Here is a 24,400-nt window from a genome sequence, read left to right as displayed (position 1 = left end):
ATATATTGTAAATAGTTGAGGCCCCAGCACTGAGCCCTGCGGCACCCCACTAGTTACAGATTGCCATTTTGAAAATGACCCTTTTCTGTTAGTTAGCTAATCCTCTATCCATGCCAGTATATTACCCCCGACACCATGAGCTCTTAACTTCTGCAGTAATCTTTTATGTGGCACCTTATCGAATGCCTTTTGGAAATCCAAATATACTGCATCCATTGGTTCCCCTTTATCCACCCTGCCCGTTACTTCCTCAAAGAACTCTAATAAATTTGTCAGACATGATTTCCCCTTTCTAAAGCCATGTTGACTCTCCTTGATTGTATTATGAGTCTCCAAATGTCCTGCTACTACTTTCTTAATAATGGATTCTAGCATTTTCCCAATGACAAATGTTAGGCTAATTGGTCTATAGTTACCTGCTTTCTGTCTCACTCCCTTCTTGAACAGGGGTGTTACGTTTGCGGTTTTCCAATCCGCTGGGACCTTTCCAGAATCTAGTGAATTCTGGAAGATTACAACCAATGCATCCACTATCTCTGTAGCCACTTCCTTTAAGACCCCCGGATGCAAGCCATCAGGTCCAGGGGACTTGTCAGCTTTTAGACCCATTAGTTTACCTAGTACTTTTTCTCTAGTGATAGTGATTGTTTTTAGTTCCTCCCTCCCCTTTGCCCCTTGATTTTCTACTATTATTGGTATGTTATTAGTGTCTTCTACTGTAAAGACAGATACAAAATATCTGTTCAATTCCTCTGCCATTTCCTTGTTTTCCATTATTATTTCCCCAGTCTCGTCCTCTAAGGGACCAATGTTTACTTTAGCTACCCTCTTCCTTTTTATATACTTGTAGAAGCTTTTACTGTCAGTTTTTATATTTCTTGCTAGTTTACTCTCATAATTTATTTTCTCCCTCTTTATTATTCTTTTAGTCATCCTTTGCTGGTTTTTAAAGTTTTCCCAATCTTTGGACTTACTAGTAATCTTTTTCTTTTAACCTGATACCATCCTTTACTTCCTTAGTTAGCCATGGTTGGTTTGCCCTTTTTATGGAGTCTTTCTTCCTCACAGGGATATGTTTTTGTTGCGCGTCATAAAATATCTTTTTAAATGTTTGCCATTGCTTATCCACCATCACACCATCTGATCTGTTTACCCAGTCTACTTTAGCCAATTCCGCCCTCATTCCTTTATAATTGCCCTTATCACAGTAGTTTCAGACCCAAGATCCTCGCTCTCAAACTGGATGAGAAATTCTATCATGTTATGATCACTGCTTCCCAACGGATCCTTTACTTTGAGATCATTAATTAATCCTGTCTCGTTACCCATTACCAGATCCAAAATGGCCTGTTCCCTGGTTGGTTCCCCGTGTATTGGTCAAAGAAACAGTCCCTAACACACTTTATGAACTTCTCCTCAGGGCTATTTTTGCCAATTTGATTTGTCCAATCTATGTGAAAGTTAAAATCGCCCATGATTATTACATTACCTTGTTTACAAGCCCTCCTTATTTCCTGATTTATATTTTGCCCTGCAGTGTAGCTACTGTTAGGGGGCCTATATACTACTCCCACCAGTGATTTCTTTCCCTTGCTATTTCTTACCTCCACCCAAATTGATTCGACATCTTGATCTTCTGAGCCAAGATCATTTCTCACTATTATACCAAATTTCATCCTTTATTAACAGAGCTACCCCACCACCTTTACCTTTTTTCCTATCCTTCCGAAATGTAAATAACCCTGGATATTTAGCTCCCAACTTTGGTCACCTTGCAACCACGTCCCTGTAATGGCCACGAGATCATACCCATTTGTTTCTATTTGTGCCGTCAATTCATCTATCTTATTACAAATGCTGCACGCATTCAGATAAAGAACCTTTAATTTTGTCTTTTTACCATTCTTTCCTACCCCGGCCCCGTTTGCTAGTGCACTCTTATGTTTGTACGCTCTGTCCCTTCCTGACACACTCTGTTTATCATTACCCCCATCACTTACCTATACTAATTCCTTGTCTTTTCTCTTTATCAATCTAAACTTTGCCCCATCTGAGCCCTCCCCCCTATTATTTAGTTTAAAGCCTTCTCTACCGCCCTAGTTATTCGGTTTGCCAGAACACTGGTCCCAGCATGGTTCAGGTGAAGCCTGTCCCAACGGAACAGCTCCCTCTTTCCCCAGTACTGGTGCCAGTGCCCCATGAATCAAAACTTACTTCTCCCACACCAATTTTTGAGCCATGCATTCATTTCTCTGATCTGATTTACCCTGTGCCAATTTGCTCGTGGCTCAGGTAATAATCCGGAGATTATCACCTTTGTGGTTCTGCTTTTTAATTTAGTCCCTAGCTGCTCAAACTCCCTCAGCAGAACCTCTTTCTTTGTCCTACCTATGTCATTGGTACCATGTGGACCACGACAACTGGATCCTCCTCCTCCCACTCCAAGTTTCTCTCCAGCCCTGAGGAGATGTCCTTAACCCTGGCACCAGGTAGGCAACACAGCCTTCGGGACTCTCGCTCTTGGCTGCAGAGAACAGTGTCAATCCTACTACAACCACATTCCTTTTTACTCCCTCCACTTGAATGGCCCCCTGAACCATGGTGCCGTAACCGGTTTGCTCATCCTCCCTGCAGTCCCTGCACTCGTCCACAAGGCCTGCAAGAACCTCATATCTACTGGACAAGTGCAGAGGCTGAGACTCCTGCAATGCTACCTCCTGAATCCCTGTACCTGCCTCACTCGCAGTCACACCCTCCTGTCCCTGACCACGTGCCAATTCTACAGTATTTAGTCTAAGGGGCGTGACTGCCTCCTGGATCAAAGTGTCCAGGTAACTTTCTCCCTCCCTGATACTTCGCAATATCTGCAGCTCGGACTCCAGCTCCTCAACTCGGAGCCGAAGTTCCTCGAGCTGCAGACACTTACCGCAGATGTAGTCGCCCTGGACAAAACTGTCCAGTAACTCCCACATATAGCAGCTGCAACACATCTCCTGCCCTGTCATAACTATTTTATTTATTTAATTGATTACAACAACGCCAATTAAATTATTTTTAGGTTGAACCAAGTACTGGCCTTGTTTAATTTATTAAATTAAGTTTAGTTCTTTTAAAAAGAAAATAGTTTTATGCTATGTTACTTAGCCCACATCACCCAATGATCAATCACATCATCATCATCAATCACCCAATGATCAATCACATCATCACCCAATGATCAATCACATCATCATCATCATCAATCACCCAATGATCAATCACATCATCACCCAATGATCAATCACATCATCATCATCAATCACCCAATGATCAATCACATCATCATCATTACCCAATGATCAATCACATCATCATCATCAATCACCCAATGATCAATCACATCATCATCATTATCCAATGATCAATCACATCATCATCATCCAATGATCAATCACATCATCATCATCATCATCCAATGATCAATCACATCATCATCATCATCATCCAATGATCAATCACATCATCATCATCCAATGATCAATCACATCATCATCATCATCATCATCCAATAATCAATCACATCATCATCATCCTGTGATCAATCACTTCATCATCATCATCAGGAGGAAAGGAACGTCTAAAAGAAAAATTAATGCAAAAAGGAAAAAAATCATAAATTAAGACAGATGAATGAAGAAAATGTACAACTGATATACATAGTGAGTGGATACATGGATCTAAGGGAGGAAGAGAGAATATAGAGAAAGACAAGGTCTCTATTAGATATGGAGTGGGAGACATAAAGGAGAGGGAAAAAAGCTGAGCAGATTTACAGGGGGAGGAATATGTGGAGACAGACACACATAGATTACAAAAACAGAAAATCGTTCAGATTCAAAGGAAGAAAGAGGAGTTAGAATGAAAGAGTGGGAAAGAGAGAGAGAGTTAGATAAGAGAGAGAAACAAAATGGTTATTTTTCATTTGGTCTAGTGAGCAATGCTTCAGATCAACAAGTATCTACTAATACGAATAAAAACGCTGTCGTTCATTCAACCAACACATTAGATTGTGAAACGTTCCACTAAACGCAGGAATCCAATAAACAGAGTGTTTTACTCCCAGTTGCCCCATGATGCTTACACAGTCTCTTTGCCCTTTGTCGGCTGATCCTCCTCCACAGGGAACCGTTCCACTGACACCGAACTGAAGGGGCGCCCGGTTCCAATCACCTCCAGCTGATCAATGTCCTGTGTGCAGAAAACACGACGTTACCCCGGGTCTGCAGAGCAGGTGTTAGCTGGCAGGAACTGGTGCCTTTATGCTGACAATCCACTCTTGGCATCAGACCCGTTATTGATATAAGTGAGGGGCACTCCCTGGTTCCGATGACCTCCTGAATTTGATGTTTGTGTGTCCTGAGAGCTACCATTGGGGGCAATGCAAAACAGGCCCAAACGCAACTGTCGGCACTCTGGTTGAAGAAAGAAAAGGGAGAGCAGTGCTCAGACACTGCATCTCTCCCCATATCGACAATGGGTAAACATCTAAAGCCCCTGCAACCATCAATAATGCACACGGCATAAAACGGCAGGCAGTGCTGAGGGTCAGAGCAGTTTTGAGGACAGGGTTGCACTGAAGTTGGGATACCACTAAAGGCCAGGGTAACACCAGAGGAGGCCCGGGTACAGCTACAGGCCCGGGTACAGCTACAGGCCCGGGTAGCTCCAAAAGCTGGAAAAGCTCTAAAAGCTGGGGTAGCTCTGAAGCTTGGACAATGCAATCTCAGTTTACCACATCATCTCACATCATTTCCGTGTATGCTAGCAGTCCAAGAATGAGCACTGGGTGAGTGACATGATTCCAATCAGCTCCAGATTAGTAGATGTAGCCAGTGGATTAAAAACTAAAACACTGGGGCATAATGCTAGTGAGTACAGGTCTGTCAGTGTATAACACAGGGGTACAGTAGTGAGTATAGGTCAGTCACCTGTATTACACTGGGATGCTGTACAGGTGGATACAGGCCTGTCACTGTATTACATTGGGGTACAGTACTGGTGTGTGCAAGTTTGTCACTGTATTACACTGGGTAACAGTACAGGTGGGTACAGGTCTGTCACTGTATTTTTTTTTTTTATTCGTTCACGGGATGTGGGCGTCGCTGGCAAGGCCGGCATTTATTGCCCATCCCTAATTGCCCTCGAGAAGGTGGTGGTGAGCCGCCTTCTTGAACCGCTGCAGTCCGTGTGGTGACGGTTCTCCCACAGTGCTGTTAGGAAGGGAGTTCCAGGATTTTGACCCAGCGACAATGAAGGAACGGCGATATATTTCCAAGTCGGGATGGTGTGTGACTTGGAGGGGAACGTGCAGGTGGTGTTGTTCCCATGCGCCTGCTGCCCTTGTCCTTCTAGGTGGTAGAGGTCGCGGGTTTGGGAGGTGCTGTCGAAGAAGCCTTGGCGAGTTGCTGCAGTGCATCCTGTGGATGGTGCACACTGCAGCCACAGTGCGCCGGTGATGAAGGGAGTGAATGTTTAGGGTGGTGGATGGGGTGCCAATCAAGCGGGCTGCTTTATCTTGGATGGTGTCGAGCTTCTTGAGTGTTGTTGGAGCTGCACTCATCCAGGCAAGTGGAGAGTATTCCATCACACTCCTGACTTGTGCCTTGTAGATGGTGGAAAGGCTTTGGGGAGTCAGGAGGTGAGTCCCTCGCCGCAGAATACCCAGCCTCTGACCTGCTCTCGTAGCCACAGTATTTATATGGCTGGTCCAGTTAAGTTTCTGGTCAATGGTGAATTGCACTGGGATACAGTACTGGTGGGAATAGGTCTGTCACTATTACATTGGGGTAGAGTACTGGTGGGTACAGGTCTGTCATTGTAGAACACGAGGGTGCAGTACTGGTAGGTACAGGTCTGTTACAGTATAACACGGGTACAGTACTGGTGGGTACAGGTCTGTCACGGTACAACAATCAGGTTAGGTACTGGGGGCTGCAGGTCTGTCACTATATAACACTGGTGTACTGGTGTACTGTACAGGTGGGTACAGATCTGTTACTGTTTTATATTGGGGTACTGTACAGGTGGGTACAGGTCTGTTACTGTTTTATACTGGGGTACTGTACTGGTGGGTACAGGTCTATCACTGTATAACACTGGGATGCAGTACAGGTGGACACAGGACTGTCACTGTATAACACTGGGGTACAGTACTGGTGGGTACAGGTCTGTCACTGTATAACACTGGGGGACAGCAGTGGTGGGTACAGGTCTGTCACTGTATAACACTGGTGTACTGTACTGGTGGGTACAGGTCTGTCATTGTATAATTCTGGGGTACTGTACTGGTGGGTACAGGTCTGTGACTATAACATTACGGTACAGTACTGGTGGATACAAGTCTATCACTGTACAATACTGGGGTACGGTACTGGTGGGTACAGGTCTGTCACTGTATAATTCTGGGGTACAGTACAGATGGGTACAGGTCTGTGACTATAATATTGGGGGTACAGTACAGGTGGATACAGGTCTATCACTGTACAATATTGGGGTACAGTACTGTTACGTACAGGTTTGTCACTGAATAACACTAGGGTACAATACTGGTGGGTACAGGTCTGTCACTAACACTGGGGTACAGTAATGATGGGTGCAGGTCTGACGCTACTGGTGGCATTGCTGGGAGAAATTTGAGGAGATGAACTAACAGGCATGCTACACTACGTTGTGTGTTCATTTAAGGTATTTACACTGAAATGTACTGGCAGTGATACACTGAATAAGCTCAGTGACAACACTGTGTGCAGTTCTGACGAACATACTGGTTGTCTGAAGTCCAGCTGTCTCAGAACAGTCTTCATCTCATCCAATCGTTGTTTCAGGAACACATTTTCCGATTTGTTCTTCCCGTACCTTTTTTTGCTATCAGGGAAATCAGTACCTAAAATAAATGTGGACACAGATTTTAACCACTGAGAGCGGTGACTGTATCTATTAAATATGGCTGAGGTAAATGTACCTGTTGCTCTGTCAGGTATTGCACCAGCACTGCACACAGTTCCATCTACATATTTGCTTTTCTAAGTGAGAAAACAAGGGGAAGGGGCAGTGCCCTCTCTGCAGAGGACCAAGGTTATCATAGAATCTTACAGCACAGAAAAAGGCTATTTGGCTCTTCGTGCCTGTGCCGGCACTTTGAAACAGCTATTCAATTAATCCCAATCCCCTGCCCTTTCCCCAAAGTCCTGAAAATTTTTCCTTTTCAAGTATATATCCTTTTCGAAAATTACAGTTGAATCTGCTTCCACCACCATTTCAGGCAGTGCATTCCAGATCATAACAACTCGCTGCGTGAAGAAAATTCTCTTCATCTCCCCCCTCGTTCTTTTGCCAATTGTCTTAAAACTGTGTCCTCGGGTTACCGACCCTACAGTCAGTGGAACAACATGATGACTTAAATAGCTGCCCTGATTCCCCTTCTGATTTCTACAACTCCTAACTGTTAATTTTTGTCTCCTAGATTTGAACCCTTTCCCATTGTTAAGGATTATTAAAGTCAGATTTTAGCACTGATTTGAAACCCTATGGGGGTGAAATTCGACTTGGGCGGGGCAGCAAATCAGGTGGTATCACATCTGCCACCTACTCCAATAGATCTGAATATCGTCCGGGGCCGATGACGGGCGACTGAAGCGCTGTTTTGCTGCCCTGCCCAAGTCGAATTTCACCCCCATAGGGTTTTTGGGGATTTTTGAAGGTTCAATTTGAAGAGGTAAAAAAATGAGAAAATCAGGGAAAAACTGAACCTCATAAAATTGATAAAGGGTTAAAAATTTCTATTGATTTATAATATTGCTAAAAACTCAAGAAAACAAGCAAGGGATTGAAAAAAACATTGTTTAATGATGAACACAAGATTCGTTATTACACGGTGACCTCCTGAAATGAGGAAAGATCCCAGTTAGCAGGCTTATTCTGATCTATAATGGTGAGTACAGCCACTCACCCGAGTTACTTCTCTCATGCTAAGTTAGTTTTCTTTCAAAACGATTCAATAAAGAAAAAATCTGTGATTTAAAATAAAATAGAATAAATGCTCTAAAAACTTTCCCATCACAGTTTGATTCTTCCCTCAGTTCTTACACAGTATCATCTGGCAGCTCCCTCAACACCTCAGTTCAGGGAAATTGTCAAGAATCAGATCATAAGAGGTTATTCAAAAATACCAAGAGACAAAGGCAGCAACAGATGTTATAAAGTCCCTGTGCGCTTTATATTTGTGGCCACAAGACAATCAGGTCTCCTTAAAACAAAGCTGAATTCTGAAACCTACCATTTCTATTCCTGCTGTAAATTGGGTCCAGAGATAAAAATACACCTCACTTTAGTGACGCCACTGCAATGTGTATAATGTCACTGATGAAATGCGCACATCTTGAGACCTGACTTTCTGTGTGAAGATCAGGGAGAATTTGGGTCTTTCAAAATCAGGAGAGAATTGGTGTTTACAGATCCACTAATGCAAAAAAAACAGGAATGCTGGCAGGAAACTGGTAATGATTCCCAACCAGTGAACTATTCACTTTGATCAGTCTATCAATCCCCTTCATAATGGTGAGAACATCAATTCCATCACCTCAAAGTCTCTGCTTTTCCGAAGAAATCAAACCCAGCCTCCTGAACCTTTTCCTCATCTGTTAAATTCCTGAAGCCTGGAATTTAGGTTATCCCAATCACAGCAAATGTCCTTCTTTTCAGGAAGGTTGTGGAAGTACCTGTCTCCTGTTTGATTGTCTGAGGTTTCCCGATGTGAACGATGGGTGATGGGAATCCACGCTCCGTCTGTGTAAGCGTCGACTCCACGCCACTCAACTCGTCTCCAATCATTGGCGGCAGGCTCCAAAACTCACTCCCTATGCGGTAGCCCTGAAATAATCAGAAGGGAGCAAGGTGACATCTTTCATTTCATTTGGATCACAGCACACATAATAAACCAGGGTTCAGCAGCATTCTGCAGTACAGCCATGGAGCTGGAGTCCCTCAAAGGAGGGAGTGCACCTCCAGAGCCCCTCACAAGAGGGAGCACAACCCAGAGCCCCTCACAGGAGGGGGCGCACCCCCCCGGAGCCCCTCACAAGAGGGAGCACAACCCAGAGCCCCTCACAGGAGGGGGCGCACCCCCCCGGAGCCCCTCACAGGAGGGGGCGCACCCCCCGGAGCCCCTCACAGGAGGGGGCGCACCGCCCGGAGCCCCTCACAGGAGGGGGCGCACCCCCCGGAGCCCCTCACAGGAGGGGGCGCACCGCCCGGAGCCCCTCACAGGTGGGGGCGCACCCGCCGGAACCCCTCACAGGAGGGGGCACACCTCCCGGAGCCCCTCACAGGAGGGGGCGCACCCCCCGGAGCCCCTCACAGGAGGGGGCGCACCGCCCGGAGCCCCTCACAGGAGGGGGCGCACCCCCCGGAGCCCCTCACAGGAGGGGGCGCACCCCCCGGAGCCCCTCACAGGAGGGGGCGCACCCCCCGGAGCCCCTCACAGGAGGGGGCGCACCGCCCGGAGCCCCTCACAGGAGGGGGCGCACCGCCCGGAGCCCCTCACAGGAGGGGGCGCACCGCCCGGAGCCCCTCACAGGAAGGGGTGCACCCCCCGGAGCCCCTCACAGGAGGGGGAGCACCCCCCGGAGCCCCTCACAGGAGGGGGCGCACCCCCCGGAGCCCCTCACAGGAGGGGGCGCACCCCCCCAGAGCCCCTCACAGGATGGTGCACACCCCCAGAGCCCCTCACAGGAGCACCTTGGGATTCAATGAATGGTTACAGCATAGAAGGAGGCCATTTGGTCCATCGAGCCCATTCTGGCTCTTTGTAAGATCAATCCAGCTAGTACCATTTCCTCCACTCTTGCCACACAGTCCTGCAAATTTTTTCTCTTCAATTATTTATCCAATTCCTTTTTGAAAGCCACGATTGAATCTGCTTCCACCACCCTTCCAGGCAGCGCATTCCAGATCATAACTACTCGCTGCGTAAAAAAGCTTTCCTCATGCTTTGAGGCCTTTGGTTTTTTTGCCAATCACCTTAAATCTGTGTCCTCTGGTTCTCGACCCTTCCGCCAATGGGAACAGTTTCTCTTTATTTACTTTATCTAAACCCTTCATGATTTCGAACACTTCTATTAAATCTCCTCTCAATTTCTCCGCTCTAAGGAGAACAACCCCAGCTTCTCCAGTCTATCCACGTAACTGAAGTCCCTCATCCCCAGAACCATTCTAGTAAATCTTTTCTGCACCCTCTCTAAAGCCTTCACATTCTTCCTAAAGTGCAATGCCCAGAATTGGACACAATGCTCCAGTTGTGGCCGAACCAGTGTTTTATAAAGGTTCAATATAACTTCCTTGCTTTTCTACTCTACGCCTCTATTTTATAAAGCCCAGGATCCCGTATGCTTTTTTAATCACTTTTTTAACCTGTCCTGCCACCTTCAAAGATTTGTGCACATATACCCCCAGGTCTCTCTGTTCCTGCGCCCCCTTTAGAATTGTACCATTTAGTTTATATTGCCTCTCCTCATTCTTCCAGCCAAATGTATCACTTCGTACTTATCTGCATTAAATTTCATCTACCATGTATCCGCCCATTCCACCAGCCTGTCTATGTCCTCTTGAAGTCTATCACTATCCTCCTCACTGTTTGCTACACTTCCAAGTTTTGTGTCATCAACAAATTTTGAAATTGTGCCCTGTACACCCAAGTCCAAGTCATTAATATATATCAAAAAAGCAGTGGTCCCAGTACCAACTCCTGGTGAACATCACTGTACACCTCCCTCCATAATAACCATTCACCACTACTCTCTGTTTCCTGCCATTTAGCCAATTTCATATCTGTGCTGCAACTTCCCCTTTTATTCCATGGGTTTCAATTTTGCTGATAAGGCTATTATGTGGCACTTTATCAAACGCCTTTTGAAAGTCCAAATACACAACATCAAGCATATTGCCCTCATCGACCCTCTCTGTAACTTCATCAAAAAACTCAATCAAGATAGTTAAACACGATTTGCCTTTAACAAATCTGTGTTGGCTTTCCTTTATTAATCCACACTTGTCCAAGTGACTATTAATTTTATCCCGGATTATCGTTTCTAAAAGCTTCCCCACCATTGAGGTTAAACACACTGGCCTATAGTTCCCTTTTTTGAACAAGGGTGTGACATTTGCAGTCCTCCAGTCCTCTGGCACCAGCTCCATATATAAGGAGGATTGGAAGATTATGGCCAGTACCTCTGCAATTTCCACCCTTACTTCCCTCAGCAACCCATCTGGACCGGGTGATTTATCTACTTTAAGTACAACCAACCTTTCTAGTACCTCCTCTTTATCAATTTTTAGCCCATCCAGTATCTCAACTGCCTCCTCTGTTACCATGAATTAAAAGGAGGGAAACCTTTGCTTGCCTTCCCATCACCCAGAGCTGCGATGGTCTGATCGAGGAGATTAGATTGCTGTCTCGTCTGTCCAAATTCCTCACTTTGATTCATCACCAGGTCCTCAACTGGTTTGTGAAGGAGATCTATACAAAGAATAGCCGAGTTCAAAGGTTATTCAGGAGGTTTTTTTTGCGAGACGAAAGGATATAAAGAATGACAGCAATATTACAGAAACCACAGGCACTTTTTAAATTTTGTTCTTGGGATATGGGTGACACTGGCAAGGCTGCATTTAGGAACGTAAGAATTGCTGGACAGAAAAAGACCAAGGTCCATCTAGTTCTACCATCCTGATAGTCACATAATACAAGGATAATGGAGTTGTTGCCTAATTATAGCAATCAATCTCTATCAATGAGTCTACATCAGACCCAGACAGGAGGCGAGGAAAATCCTGTGGTGGAGAGCTTTGGGAACCATAGGTCCAAAGTCACCTGTTCCTCCCAAGCATGTTACATGTCATGTCTCAAATTACTCAAAATATTATTTTCTGAAACAAATCTATCTAATTTGCATTTGAGTGAATCAATACTATCTGCTTCCATCGTCTCCCTAGGGAGACTGTTCCATAGATTGACCACTCGCTCACTGAAATATTGTTTCTGTAGATTAGTTTTGAAGCCGTGTCCTCTGGTTCTACTGTTCTGGACAAGGTGAAATAGCTTGTCATGGTCTACATTATCTAGTCCCTTTAGAATCTTAAAAACAGCAAATCATATCACCTCTTAACCTTCACTTTCCCAGTGAGAACATGCCCAATTTACATAATCGCTCCTCATAATCCAATCCCTCCAGCCCCTCAATCATTCTTGTTGCCCTCTTCTGTACCCTTTCAATAGCTGCAATATCCTTTTTGTACTGCGGCGACCAGAACTGTACACAGTATTCGAAGTGTGGTCGCACCAATGATGTATAAAGTGGCAGGATTGCCTCACTATTTCGGCTCAATATCGACCTTTTAATACATCTCAACATTTGATTTGCTTTACTCACTGTCACTTAGTGATAGCTTCAATTTATTATCAATCAGGACCCCCAGATCTCTTTCATTTTCCATGCACATTATTTTCTTTCCTAGGTAACTAGGGAGAGAGTAGGGCCTCTTAAGGATCAACAAGGTCATCTATGTGCGGAACCACAAGAAATGGGTGAGATCCTGAATGAATATTTCACATCGGTATTTACGGTTGAGAAAGGCATGGGTGTTAGGGAACTTGGGGAAATAAATAGTGATGTCTTGAGGAGTGTACATAATACAGAGAGGGAGGTGCTGGAAGTCTTAACGCGCATCAAGGTAGATAAATCTCCGGGACCTGATGAAATGTATCCCAGGACGTTATGGGAGGTTAGGGAGGAAATTGCGGGTCCCCTAGCAGAGATATTTGAATCATCCACCGCTACAGGTGAGGTGCCTGAAGATTGGAGGGTAGCAAATGTTGTGCCTTTGTTTAAGAAGGGCGGCAGGGAAAAGCCTGGGAACTACAGACCAGTGAGCCTGACATCTGTAGTGGGTAAGTTGTTAGAGGGTATTCTGAGGGACAGGATCTACAGGCATTTGGAGAGGCAGGGACTAATTAGGAACAGTCAGCATGGTTTTGTGAGAGGAAAATCATGTCTCACGAATTTGATTGAGTTTTTTGAAGGGGTAACCAAGAAGATAGATGAGGGCTGTGCAGTAGACGTGGTCTACATGGACTTCAGCAAAGCATTTGACAAGGTACCGCATGGTAGGTTGTTACATAAGGTTAAATCTCATGGGATCCAAGGTGAGGTAGCCAATTGGATACAAAATTGGCTTGACGACAGAAGACAGAGGGTGGTTGTAGAGGGTTGTTTTTCAAACTGGATGCCTGTGTCCAGCGGTGTTCCTCAGGGATCGGTGCTGGGTCCGCTGTTATTTGTTATTTATATTAATGATTTGGATGAGAATTTAGGAGGCATGGTTAGTAAGTTTGCAGATGACACCAAGATTGGTGGCATTGTGGACAGTGAAGAAGGTTATCTGGGATTGCAACGGGATCTTGATCAATTGGGCCAGTGGGCCGATGAATGGCAGATGGAGTTTAATTTAGATAAATGTGAGGTGATGCATTTTGGTAGATCGAATCGGGCCAGGACCTACTCCGTTAATGGTAGGGCGTTGGGGAGAGTTATAGAACAAAGAGATCTAGGAGTACAGATTCATAGCTCCTTGAAAGTGGAGTCACAGGTGGATAGGGTGGTGAAGAAGGCATTCGGCATGCTTGGTTTCATTGGTCAGAACATTGAATGCAGGAGTTGGGATGTCTTGTTGAAGTTGTACAGGGCATTGGTGAGGCCACACTTGGAGTACTGTGTACAGTTCTGGTCACCCTATTATAGAAAGGATATTATTAAACTAGAAAGAGTGCAGAAAAGATTTACTAGGATGCTACCGGGACTTGATGGTTTGACTTACAGGGAGAGGTTAGACAGACTGGGACTTTTTTCCCTGGAGAGTAGGAGGTTAAGGGGTGATCTTATAGAAGTCTATAAAATAATGAGGGGCATAGATAAGGTCGATAGTCAAAATCTTTTCCCAAAGGTAGGGGAGTCTATAACGAGGGGGCATAGATTTAAGGTGAGAGGGGAGAGATACAAAAGGGTCCAGAGGGGCAATTTTTTCACTCAAAGGGTGGTGAGTGTCTGGAACGAGCTGCCAGAGGCAGTAGTAGAGGCGGGTACAATTTTGTCTTTTAAAAAGCATTTGGACAGTTACATGGGTAAGATGGGTATAGAGGGATATGGGCCAAGTGCAGGCAATTGGGACTAGCTTAGTGGTATAAACTGGGCGACATGGACATGTTGGGCCGAAGGGCCTGTTTCCATGTTGTAACTTCTATGATTCTATGATTCTATAAGTAGTAGTCCCCTCCTGAATTTTTTTGTCCCCATGTGAAGCACTTTGCATTTCTCTATAAGTAAATTTCATCTGCCATCTATCTGCCCAATTCCCAATTTCCAAGTATATTCAAATCCTCCTGTAGCTTATCCTGTTCAGCTTTGCAGTCTACCACCTTTACTAGTTTTGTATCATCTGCAAATTTAGCCAATGTGTTTGTGACTCCTAGCCGAGAGGTCTCAAAACAGACCCTTGTGGGACCCCACTGGTAACATTCTCCCAGGCTGATGACAATCCCTGTACCGCCATCCTCTGGGTTCTATCAATCAACTAATTATATATCTATTGTAAAATATTTCCAATGATTCCAGCTTTCTTTATTTTCAGTTCCAGCCTTACCAGAAGAACTGTATTAAAGGTTTTACTGAATTCCAAGTACACCACATTCACTGCCATTCTCATCCTTGTTTTCAAATCTCTCCATGGCCTCGCCCCTCTCTATCTCCGTGCCTTCAGCCATCTCGGCTCTAAGCTCTGAAATTCCAGCCCTAAACCACTCCACCTCTGTCTCCTCCTTTAAACTTTGACCAAGCTTTTAGTCATCCCTCCTAATAGCACCTTATGTGGCTCAGTGTCATTTTTGTCTGATCACACTCCTGTGAAGCGTCTTGGGACAGTTTCCTACATTAATGGTGTTATATAGAATAATAGGATGAGATACAGCAAAGGAGGCCATTCGGCCCATCTTGCCTGTGCCGGCTCTTTGAAAGAGCTATCCAATTAGTGCCACTCCCCTAGCCCTGAAAAATTTTCTCTTTCAAGTATTTTGAAAGTTACTATTGAATCTGCTTCCACCACCCTTTCAGGCAGCGCATCCCAACAACAACAACAACAACTTGCATGTATATGGCGCCTTTAACGTAGTAAAACATCCCAAGGTGCTTCACAGGAGCGATTATCAAACAAAATGTGACACTAAGCCAAATAAGGAGATATTAGGAGAGATGACCAAATACTTGGTCAAACAGGTAGGTTTTAAGGAGTGTCTTTAAGGAGGAGAGAAAAGTAGAGGGACAGAGAGGTTTAGGGAGGGAATTCCAGAGTTTAGGGCCTAGGCAGCTGAAGGCCCTGCCACCAATGGTAGTGCGATTAAAATCGGGGATGCACAAGAGGCAAGAATTGGAGGAGCGCAGAGGTCTCGGCGGTTTGTAGGGCTGGAGGAGGTTACAGACATAGGAGAGCTGAGACCATGGAGATCATAACAACTTGCTGGTTCTTTTGCCAATTAACTTAAATCTGTTTCCTCTGGTAACCAACTCTTCTGCCACTGGAAGCAGTTTCTCCTTATTTACTCTATCAAAACCCATTTAAATGCAAGTTGTTGTTGTTACCCTTATCAAGCTCATTTATCACACCCTCAAAAAAAACTGAATAAGTTAAATTGGCAAGACCTCCCCTTCATGAACCCATACTGGCTATTGTTTATGATTTTATTTCTATCCAGATGCTCCATGATTATCTTTAATAACTGTTTCCATAACTTTACCCATATTGGACATCAAACTCACTGGTCTGTAGTTTCCTGGGTCACTTTTGCTACCTTTTTTTACAATGGGAGTAATATCTGCCTTTCTCCAGTCCTCAAGCACCTCTCCAGTATTCAGTGCCAGAGTTTCTGCAATTTCCTCCTTTATTTCCTTGGATGCATCTTATCCAGCCCCTGAGATTTCCTCACCTTAGGTTTGCACAGCTGTTCGGCAACCATGCTGGTAGTGATGTGAATAGTGTCACAACACCCTGTCAATCTCGGGTTTTTACAGCTTCACAGGACATTAAGAATCATGTGTAGTCCAGACTGTTTAGGAGTGGCAGGTTCCCTTCCTCAAAGGACATTAATGAAACAGTTTGATGACAATCCACAAGATTATTCTGATGCCAGCCCACAAATTACAAGATTTATTGAATTCAATTTCACAACTAGTCATGGCGGGATTTGAACTCACAACCTCTAGGTTGCTAGTCTAGTATTAAAACCATTATACTAATGTACCCCTTTTAGACTTCACAAGATTGATTTCTTATTTTCCCTTTTTCCAGTTTCCTCCTCATCTCTCCTGAAGGTGCTGATCCACAGGTGCAGGCTGGCTGGCTGCCCTCTCATACATTAGCCAAGTGGCAAATTCTTTATGTGTGAGCCTAGACTGAGTGTTGGCAGGTTATTCATATGTGGACAACATTACTGACCAGCCTGATCCTGCCTACTCCACATACATTCCTTGGCTCAGTCGGTAGCACTCTCGCCTCTGACTCAGAGGTCGTGGATTTTTTTTAATTTTTTTTATTCGTTCACGGGATGTGGGCGTCGCTGGCAAGGCCGGCATTTATTGCCCATCCCTAATTGCCCTCACAGGAGCGATTATCAAACAAAATGTGACACTGAGCCAAATAAGGAGATATCAGGAGAGATGACCAAATACTTGGTCAAACAGGTAGGTTTTAAGGAGTGTCTTTAAGGAGGAGACAGAAGTAGAGGGGCAGAGAGGTTTAGGGAGGGAATTCCAGAGTTTAGGCCCCACTCCCGAGACCTGAGCACATAATCTAGGCTAACACTCTCAGTGCAGTACTGAGGGAGTGGTGCGCTGTCGGGGTGCCGTCCTTCGGATAAGACGTTAAATCTCAGGTGGACGTAAAAGATCCCATGGCACTGTTTGAAGAAGAGCAGGGGAGTTCTCCCCGGTGTCCTGGTCAATATTTATCCCTCAATCATCACCACTAAAAACTGTTTATCTGGTCATTATCTCATTGCTGTTTGTGGGGCCTTGCTGTGCACAAATTGGTTGCCCTGTTTGCAACATTACAACAATGACTATGCTTCAAAAGTACTTGGCTATAAAGCACTTTGGAACCTTCCAGCAGCAGTCATTAAATAGTGAGCAGGAGCAGGAACCCTCGCTCAGAGGCGTAGAGGCCCATTTTAATGCCCCTATCACTGAAGTTGGCTAACTTAACACACTGCAGGAATCGAAGCTGAGACCTGCCTGTCTGCGTTGCTCAGCTACGTGCTGCCTCTACAAAATGAGTCATCAACTAAGTATCCCAGTGCAAAAACTCAAACACTTGTGGGGAAAAGGGAAAGGTTGAAAATGAGCATTTCTTAACTGGTACAGCAGGGAATCGACCCCCGTGATTAGCTCCACTAGGCCCCACTTACTGGAGATCAGGCGCTGTGTCCTCTTCCTCTCTGCCATATGCCACTGCCAGTTCCCCAAGGCATGGTCCTGATTTTGCGATGTGGCATGAACAATGCCCTCGGGCTTCTTTTCATATACCCCCAACTCCTGGGGCCTGGCTTCAGTGGGAAGGCAATCGAAGATTGTGTTGGCTAGCTGAGAGGCACAGGAAACAGTAAGTTAAGTGGAGAAACATTATGCAAGGAAGCACTGGGCCAGTGCAGCCAGCGCAAGAGAATGGAACAGACTTGTACCAGAAACAGCAGTAACAGGTGATTCAGTGGGTCAAGCATGGCTCTTTCACCTCTGGGACCTGGGCTCAAATCCCCAATAGGATGACCATCTCTCAGTCTGCTGGCAGTAAAGGTACTGCATGAAATACGAGCATTCGGAATCGACGGGCAGGATAAGACCAGATGGTCCATCAAGCAGGTCCCACAGAACTCCAACACTCGGAGCACCACGATTAGGCACGCATTCGGACCAGTTCATACACCCACCTGCCCACACACACACCCGCCCACCTGCCCACACACACACCCGCCCACCTGCCCACACACACACCCGCCCACCTGCCCACACACACACCCGCCCACCTGCCCACACACACACCCGCCCACCTGCCCACACACACACCCGCCCACCTGCCCACACACACACCCGCCCACCTGCCCACACCCACCTGCACAAACACACACCCACCTGCCCACACTCAATTCCCTTTTGAAAGTTAATATTGAATCTGTTTCCACCACCCTTTCAGGCGTGCATTCCAGATCATAACAACTCGCTGCTTAAAAATTTTTTCCTCATGTCTCCTCTGGTTCTTTTGCCAATCGCCTTAAATCTGTGTCCTCTGGTTACTGACCCTTCTGCCACTGGAAAATTTCTCCCTATTTATTCTTTCAAAACAGTTCATGAATTTGAAAACGTCTATCAAATCTCCTCTTCACCTTAAGGAGAACAACCCCAGCTTCTCCAGTCTCTCCATATAACTGAAGTGCCTCATCCCTGGCACCATTCTAGTAAATCTCTTCTGCACCCTCTCTAAGACCTTGACATTCTTCCTAAAGTGTGGGCCCCAGAATTGAACACAATACTCCAGCTGAGGCCTAACCAGTGTTTTATAAAGGTTTAGCATAACTTCCTTGCTTTTGTACTCTATGCCTCCATTAATAAAGCCCAGGATCTCATATGCTTTTTTAATGCCTTCTCAACTTGTCCTGCCACCTTCAAAGATTTGTGTACATACACCCCCAAATCTCTCTGATCCCGTACCCCCTCTAAAATTATACCATTTAGTTTATATTGCCTCTCCTCTTTCTTCCTACCAAAATGCATTACTTCACACTTCTCTGCGTTAACTTTCATCTGCCATGTGTCTGCCCATTACACCAGTCTGTCTACGTCCTCCTGAAGTCTGTGACTATCCTCCACATTGTTTACTACATTTCCGAGTTCGTGCCATCTGCAAACTTTGAAATTATGCCTTCTACACCCAAGTCCAGATCATTAATATATATCAAAAAGAGCAACAATCCTAATACCAACCCCTGGGGAACACTACTGCATACTTCCCTCCTATAATCAAGCACTTCAGCCAGTGTCACCCATCCAAGGCACTATGCCTAATATCAAAGTCCACGCATAGGTCACTGCCACCACCAGATAGTCCTCACACACCCCACAAAAATTCACCCGTTAGACAATCGAGAACAGACATCACTCTAATCGACACAACAGTCCCATTCGAATTTAACACTGAAATTTATGTCCAACTTTTAAAATTTTAGTTACTCATCAAGGTCCTCACAATCTATCAGATCAGTCCATTTGTGGAATATAAACCATAGACCACGTTTTCATAACTATTGTTGACTGGAGGTCACCGGTTACGGTTACTGGCTTAGTACACAGAGGAGAAGAGTCAATTCTCTCTTAACTCTCAATTCACTTTATTCACGCCGTTAGATCATATACATATAGCTTATACGTCTGGTTAGATATAGGCATGCAGTTTACACCAGGTTATACAGTCTTATACCTTCTGCAGCCCCTAGCCAACACTATCCTCCATGAGCCAGCTGTTATCAGGAGGTTTGTTGTATTCTTGTACTCTACCTCAGAATGTCCTCTCGCTAGCAATTCATGCTTAAAATCTACCAAGCTTCCAAGGATGCTGTGGGGCAGAACTCTTCCCTCTGCGTCAAAGCGAGGACCCCCAGGACCTGCAGGGTTGAGATTAGAAATATCAGAAGTAACATTTAACTGTTGGTGGATATTTCCTGGAGGAAAACTCTGGCGTTCAATATAACTGTACAGTATTTAATGTGTTCACTCCAGTGAGGTACCAATCATGGCTGCGTTGCCATGGGGAGGCATAGTGTAGAGGGCTGTGCTTCACCACAAGGGGAATAAGAGGGAAAGTGACCCCAGGGGGGTTCAGGCACATCTCCCAGTAGTCAGTTAGTTTTTTTTCTTGCCAATTTGCTCCCTTCAGCGCCTAAAGGCATCAGCTCCATGTTGAGGTGCTGTTCCATGGGCACCAATCATTATATGTGTGCGCTTAAAGAGTGAATATTGGCAAACTATTCCTCCATGGGGGTCATTATAGCCACACATACTCTGTCCTGAACCGACACCCAGCTGCAGTCAGTGGACACTGATCAGGAGTACAGCCCTGCACATTCTTCCTCTCCCAAGCCCCGTGGTGCTATGTTATTTGTACTGCCCTGAGCTGGGATCAGCTAACTCAGCACAGGCAGGGAATTGAACCTGGGGCCTTCTAGGTGGCAGGCAGTAACCTTGCTGGTTTCAGAGTGGCATCCGTGAAGGCCCAGGAATGGGTCGTCAGCTTGCCCTCTCACTGGGGGATTGTGCACGGCAAACAAGTGAGAACAATACCTTTGAATAAAAGGGCTCTACCTTCAAAAGACAATGACTAACTTGTGTTGTTAAAGCTGTTGCATGATTGGGAGCTCCCAGTGAGGAGCAGCACTCATAGGGAAAGAAATAAAAAAAGAACTTGTTCAGCACTTTTCATGTCCTCGAGATGTGCAAAGCACTTCACAGCAAATCAACTACTTTTTTTGAAGTGCAGTCACTGTTGTAATGTAGGAAAACCTATCAGCCAATTTCTGCATCACAAGGTCCCACAAACAGCAATGAGATAAACAACCAGTTAATCTGCTCCTCCGGGCTCCGCAATGAAAGTTACATTTTTTTTTGAAAAGGTTCTTGTTTTTGGGCCCAGTCTGGCTCTGACCCTCTTTCCCATTGGGTTGGGGCTGGTGGGAAACACACTGCCGCTTCCTGCTCAGGCTGAGTAAAAATTGCAGTCAGGTCCCGATGATGTAATTGAGATCTGACATACATATGTTAAACGGGTGGGTTCCCTTACTGCCTGCTCAATCAAGCAGGTGAGAATCGGGGAAGGTGGGCTCCCGGCAGCTCCAGGGTGGGGAAGTGACCTGGGCGATTTTAACTGTCTCCCAGCCCACCCCCGGTTTCTGCCAGGTGGGTGGGATTAAGTTTATAAAGTGCCCAGGGGATGAACCTGGTCACCTGATATGGAAAGCTTCTCATTTCCGAGATAAATTCTTGCTCGCATAAAGAAACAGAGGGAAAAATATAGGCAGGTGAGAGCAGTCCAACAATGAGCTAGAACACATTGAGGGTAGGAATGCACAGTGCAGATAACAGTGCAGATTCACTGACCCCATGCTTTCAGTGGGGAGTCTGAATCAAAGAATCAGCACTCGATTGTTGTAACCCTGTCTCCAACCCACACTGTCTTCGACCCCGAACTCCCCAATGGCCCTGCTTCATCGGTGAATTCACCCTAAGGTCTGAGTGAAAGAGAAATGCAGGAAGTAACTGTAAGTCATGACCCCACGAGCAGCTGTGAAGCAGAGGGAGGAGGGACTCAGCTGCAGTTCCATTCTGGAGGGTTGCCTTTGTTTGTGAGATGAACAGGATAAGTAAATGGATGTACAGGAAACGGGAAACAACACTTTAACAGTGAGAGTTACTCTGAATAAATGATCAGGAAAACTTTCACGTTGAAAGTGGAGACATAGGAACAGGAGTAGACCATTCAGCCCATCGAGTCTGCTCTGCCATTCAATTAGATCATGGCTGATCTGTACCTCAATTCTATTTACCCATCTTTGCTCCATATCCTTTGATACCCCTTACCTAACAAAAATCTCGATCTCAGTCTTGAACATTTCAATTGACCCCCAGCATCCACAGCCTTTTGAGGGAGAGAGTTCCAGATTTCCACTACACTTTGTGTGAAAAAGACAACTCTAGAAAAGGAATTGTATTGAACGGAAGACCATTGCTTTGCAGAACCAGCTAATGCCATGTTCAGTACTAAAGACGATATTCTGTTTGGCAAAATTTGTTTTTGAATCTAATACCCTTGCTCCTGATGCATGCAAAGATTGCCTCATTCAGACTAGAGGTGGTCTTCAAAGCTCGGGGGGGGGGGGGGGCGGAGGAGGAATGTGACAGACGTAACCTCATCTCACTCACTTTTCTTCAGCCGTTCCTCACAGATCAGGAGAGGAACGAATGGGATAACCGTTCCAATCTGGCACAAACCGGTATTAGGAGGGCAGGAGTGAGTGCAAGGGTCTAGGGCCATATTTATCAGGGCACAAAATTTAGGGTGAGTGAGCATGTCTGTCATGGTCAGTGAGGAGAGGGGAAAAATGGGAAAGAAGAAACAAGCTGTAAGATTGTGAGTGATCACTGCTTCTGCAGGTAAAGGTATGCAACGAGTGTCAGCCGTGGCTCAGTTTTAACACTCTAACCTTGGAGTAAGAAGGCTGTGGGTTCAAGCCCCACTACAGAGACTTGAGCACATAACCTATACTGACACTTCATTGACAGACGTAATGTCTTTTAGGTGAGAAGTTAAACCAAGGTTGGCTGTCTCAGGTGGATGTAAAAGATCCCATGGCACTACATGAAGAAGAGTAAGGAGTTCTCCCGATATCGTCGCCAACATTCATTCCTCAATTAACCTCACCAAAACAGATTCTCTGATCATTTATCTCATTACTGTGCTTGTCTATAAAACAAGTGACTGCACTTCCAAGGTATTCCATTGGCTGTAAATTGCTTTGGGATGTCTTGAGGATATGAGAGATGCTGTGTAAATGCTATCTCTGCCTGAGGATTCATGCAGCAGACAGGATGGACATGTATAACAGGCAACTTCAGACATTGGACAATGGCCAATTTCAAAACATACATCACTACTGGGCTTGTCTCAGCGCACACGCACACACAATGGCGCCTCTCACAAGCCAAACCAATTCAACATTACACTACCCTTGAATAATTGTTTAAAAAGACTTCACTTCATCCAATTTCATGAACTATAACTAACCTGAATAGTCCACAGTTTTCAGTTCATCAACAGGTGGAGCAGGTTTGGCTATGAGTTTTCTCACCATCGCTGCTTCTTTTGGTTTTGGTTTTCGAATCAGCATTCTGCTGGTGATAGGGATTATCTTTAGAGGCGTCCGAGGAACATGCAGCTACCAGGGAAGCAAAGGAGAAACAAATTCAATTAATTGATTGCTAAGATTAGTCAACAACTCCATTCTCATTGTATCGTGCGACTACCATGATGGTAGAAGGCGAACTAGATGGACTTTGGTCTTTTCCTCATCTAGCAATTTCTAGGTGCCTAATTATTTTCAGTCCTTGACTGGCTTCAACTCAACATGTACTGTTTACTTTTTCCAATGTTCTCTCCTCCTCTCTTGCTGGGATATGGTACCATGGCTGCCTAATGCTCACCCAAGTGGCTTTTCTTCATCTATGAGCCTGAACAGAGAGTGTTGGCAGAGTTGTTTGACTGAGCCCCGTCCTGTCCATTACTGATGGCATACACTTGCACTTTTTAGCAGGGCTCTCTGGATAGTGATGAGCGGTGGGAACCCTGGCTGATTTTGCCTCTTCCTACTTCCCAGCGTGTTCTTTTTATACTCTTCCTTTTCAAATATTTGCCCAAATCCCCTTTAAATTATGTAATAGTCTCTGCCTCAATAGCCACTTGTGGAATAGCATTCCATCTGTGTGAAAACATTGCTTCTAAGTGCCCCTTTCATTCTTCTAGTGATAATCCTCACTCTATTCTGGTTTGCTGGCCTGTAGAAACAATCTTCCTGGCCAAAATTTATCCCTCATCCAACATCAGTAAAACAGATTATCAGGTCATTATCATATTGCTGTTCGTGGGTCTTTGCTGTGCGCAGATTGGCTGCTGCATTTCTCTAGATTAAAGAGTGACTACACTTCAAAAGTACTTCATTGGCAGTGAAGCACTTTGGGATGTTCTGAGGTGAAAGCCGCGATATAATTGCAAGTCCCTTCCTTTTGTCATTTACTCTCTCAATACCTTTCAGAATTTTGAAAGCTTGTATTAGATCCCCTTCAACCTTCTCTGTTCCAGTCGAAAAGCAAGCCCCTATTTTTTGAGCCTTTCTTCCTAACTATAATCACTCAATAGGCAGCAAACTGATACTGAAGGAACTGGAGGAATACAAATTGAGGTCTGTGGCTGCCTTGACAGCCATTGGCACTGCCGTCTTTATGCGGAAGGTTTCTGCCAATCTCCTTGAAGCAGCTGGCACAGCTCTATAGCTGCCTCCCCAATCAGCTTAAGCCTCCAGCGGCAGTGCTGCTCAGTCACGGCCAGATAGGCGACCTGAAGATATGATGGGTGACAGAACAGCAGGTTCTGACAGCACGCTTTTATACAATCATAGAATCATACAGCAGAGAAGGAGGCCATTCGACCCATCGCGCCGGTGCCGGCTCTT

At 45.3% G+C, this 24,400-nt stretch overlaps 1 protein-coding gene across 2 annotated transcripts in view; it reads right to left on the bottom strand.

Annotated features, from left to right (window-relative positions):
* Positions 1–24,400, bottom strand: part of mycbpap (mycbp associated protein) — an 84,273-nt gene that overhangs the window by 38,207 nt on the left and 21,666 nt on the right. For both annotated transcript variants that reach the window (XM_068004425.1, XM_068004426.1), the window contains exons 3-9: positions 22,960–23,110; positions 19,680–19,786; positions 17,540–17,714; positions 11,436–11,551; positions 8,757–8,907; positions 6,804–6,922; positions 4,121–4,227 (exon numbers count right to left, since the gene is read on the bottom strand). In XM_068004425.1, the coding sequence (XP_067860526.1) occupies positions 4,121–4,227; positions 6,804–6,922; positions 8,757–8,907; positions 11,436–11,551; positions 17,540–17,714; positions 19,680–19,786; positions 22,960–23,110 (926 nt within the window). The remainder of the gene's footprint in view (positions 1–4,120; positions 4,228–6,803; positions 6,923–8,756; positions 8,908–11,435; positions 11,552–17,539; positions 17,715–19,679; positions 19,787–22,959; positions 23,111–24,400) is intronic.

The sequence above is a fragment of the Heptranchias perlo genome, chromosome 23, assembly GCF_035084215.1.
Source record: "Heptranchias perlo isolate sHepPer1 chromosome 23, sHepPer1.hap1, whole genome shotgun sequence".
Taxonomy (NCBI): Eukaryota; Metazoa; Chordata; class Chondrichthyes; order Hexanchiformes; family Hexanchidae; genus Heptranchias; species Heptranchias perlo.
The sequence above is the reverse complement of the archived record's forward strand: the minus strand, read 5'-3'. Positions and strand labels throughout refer to the sequence as shown.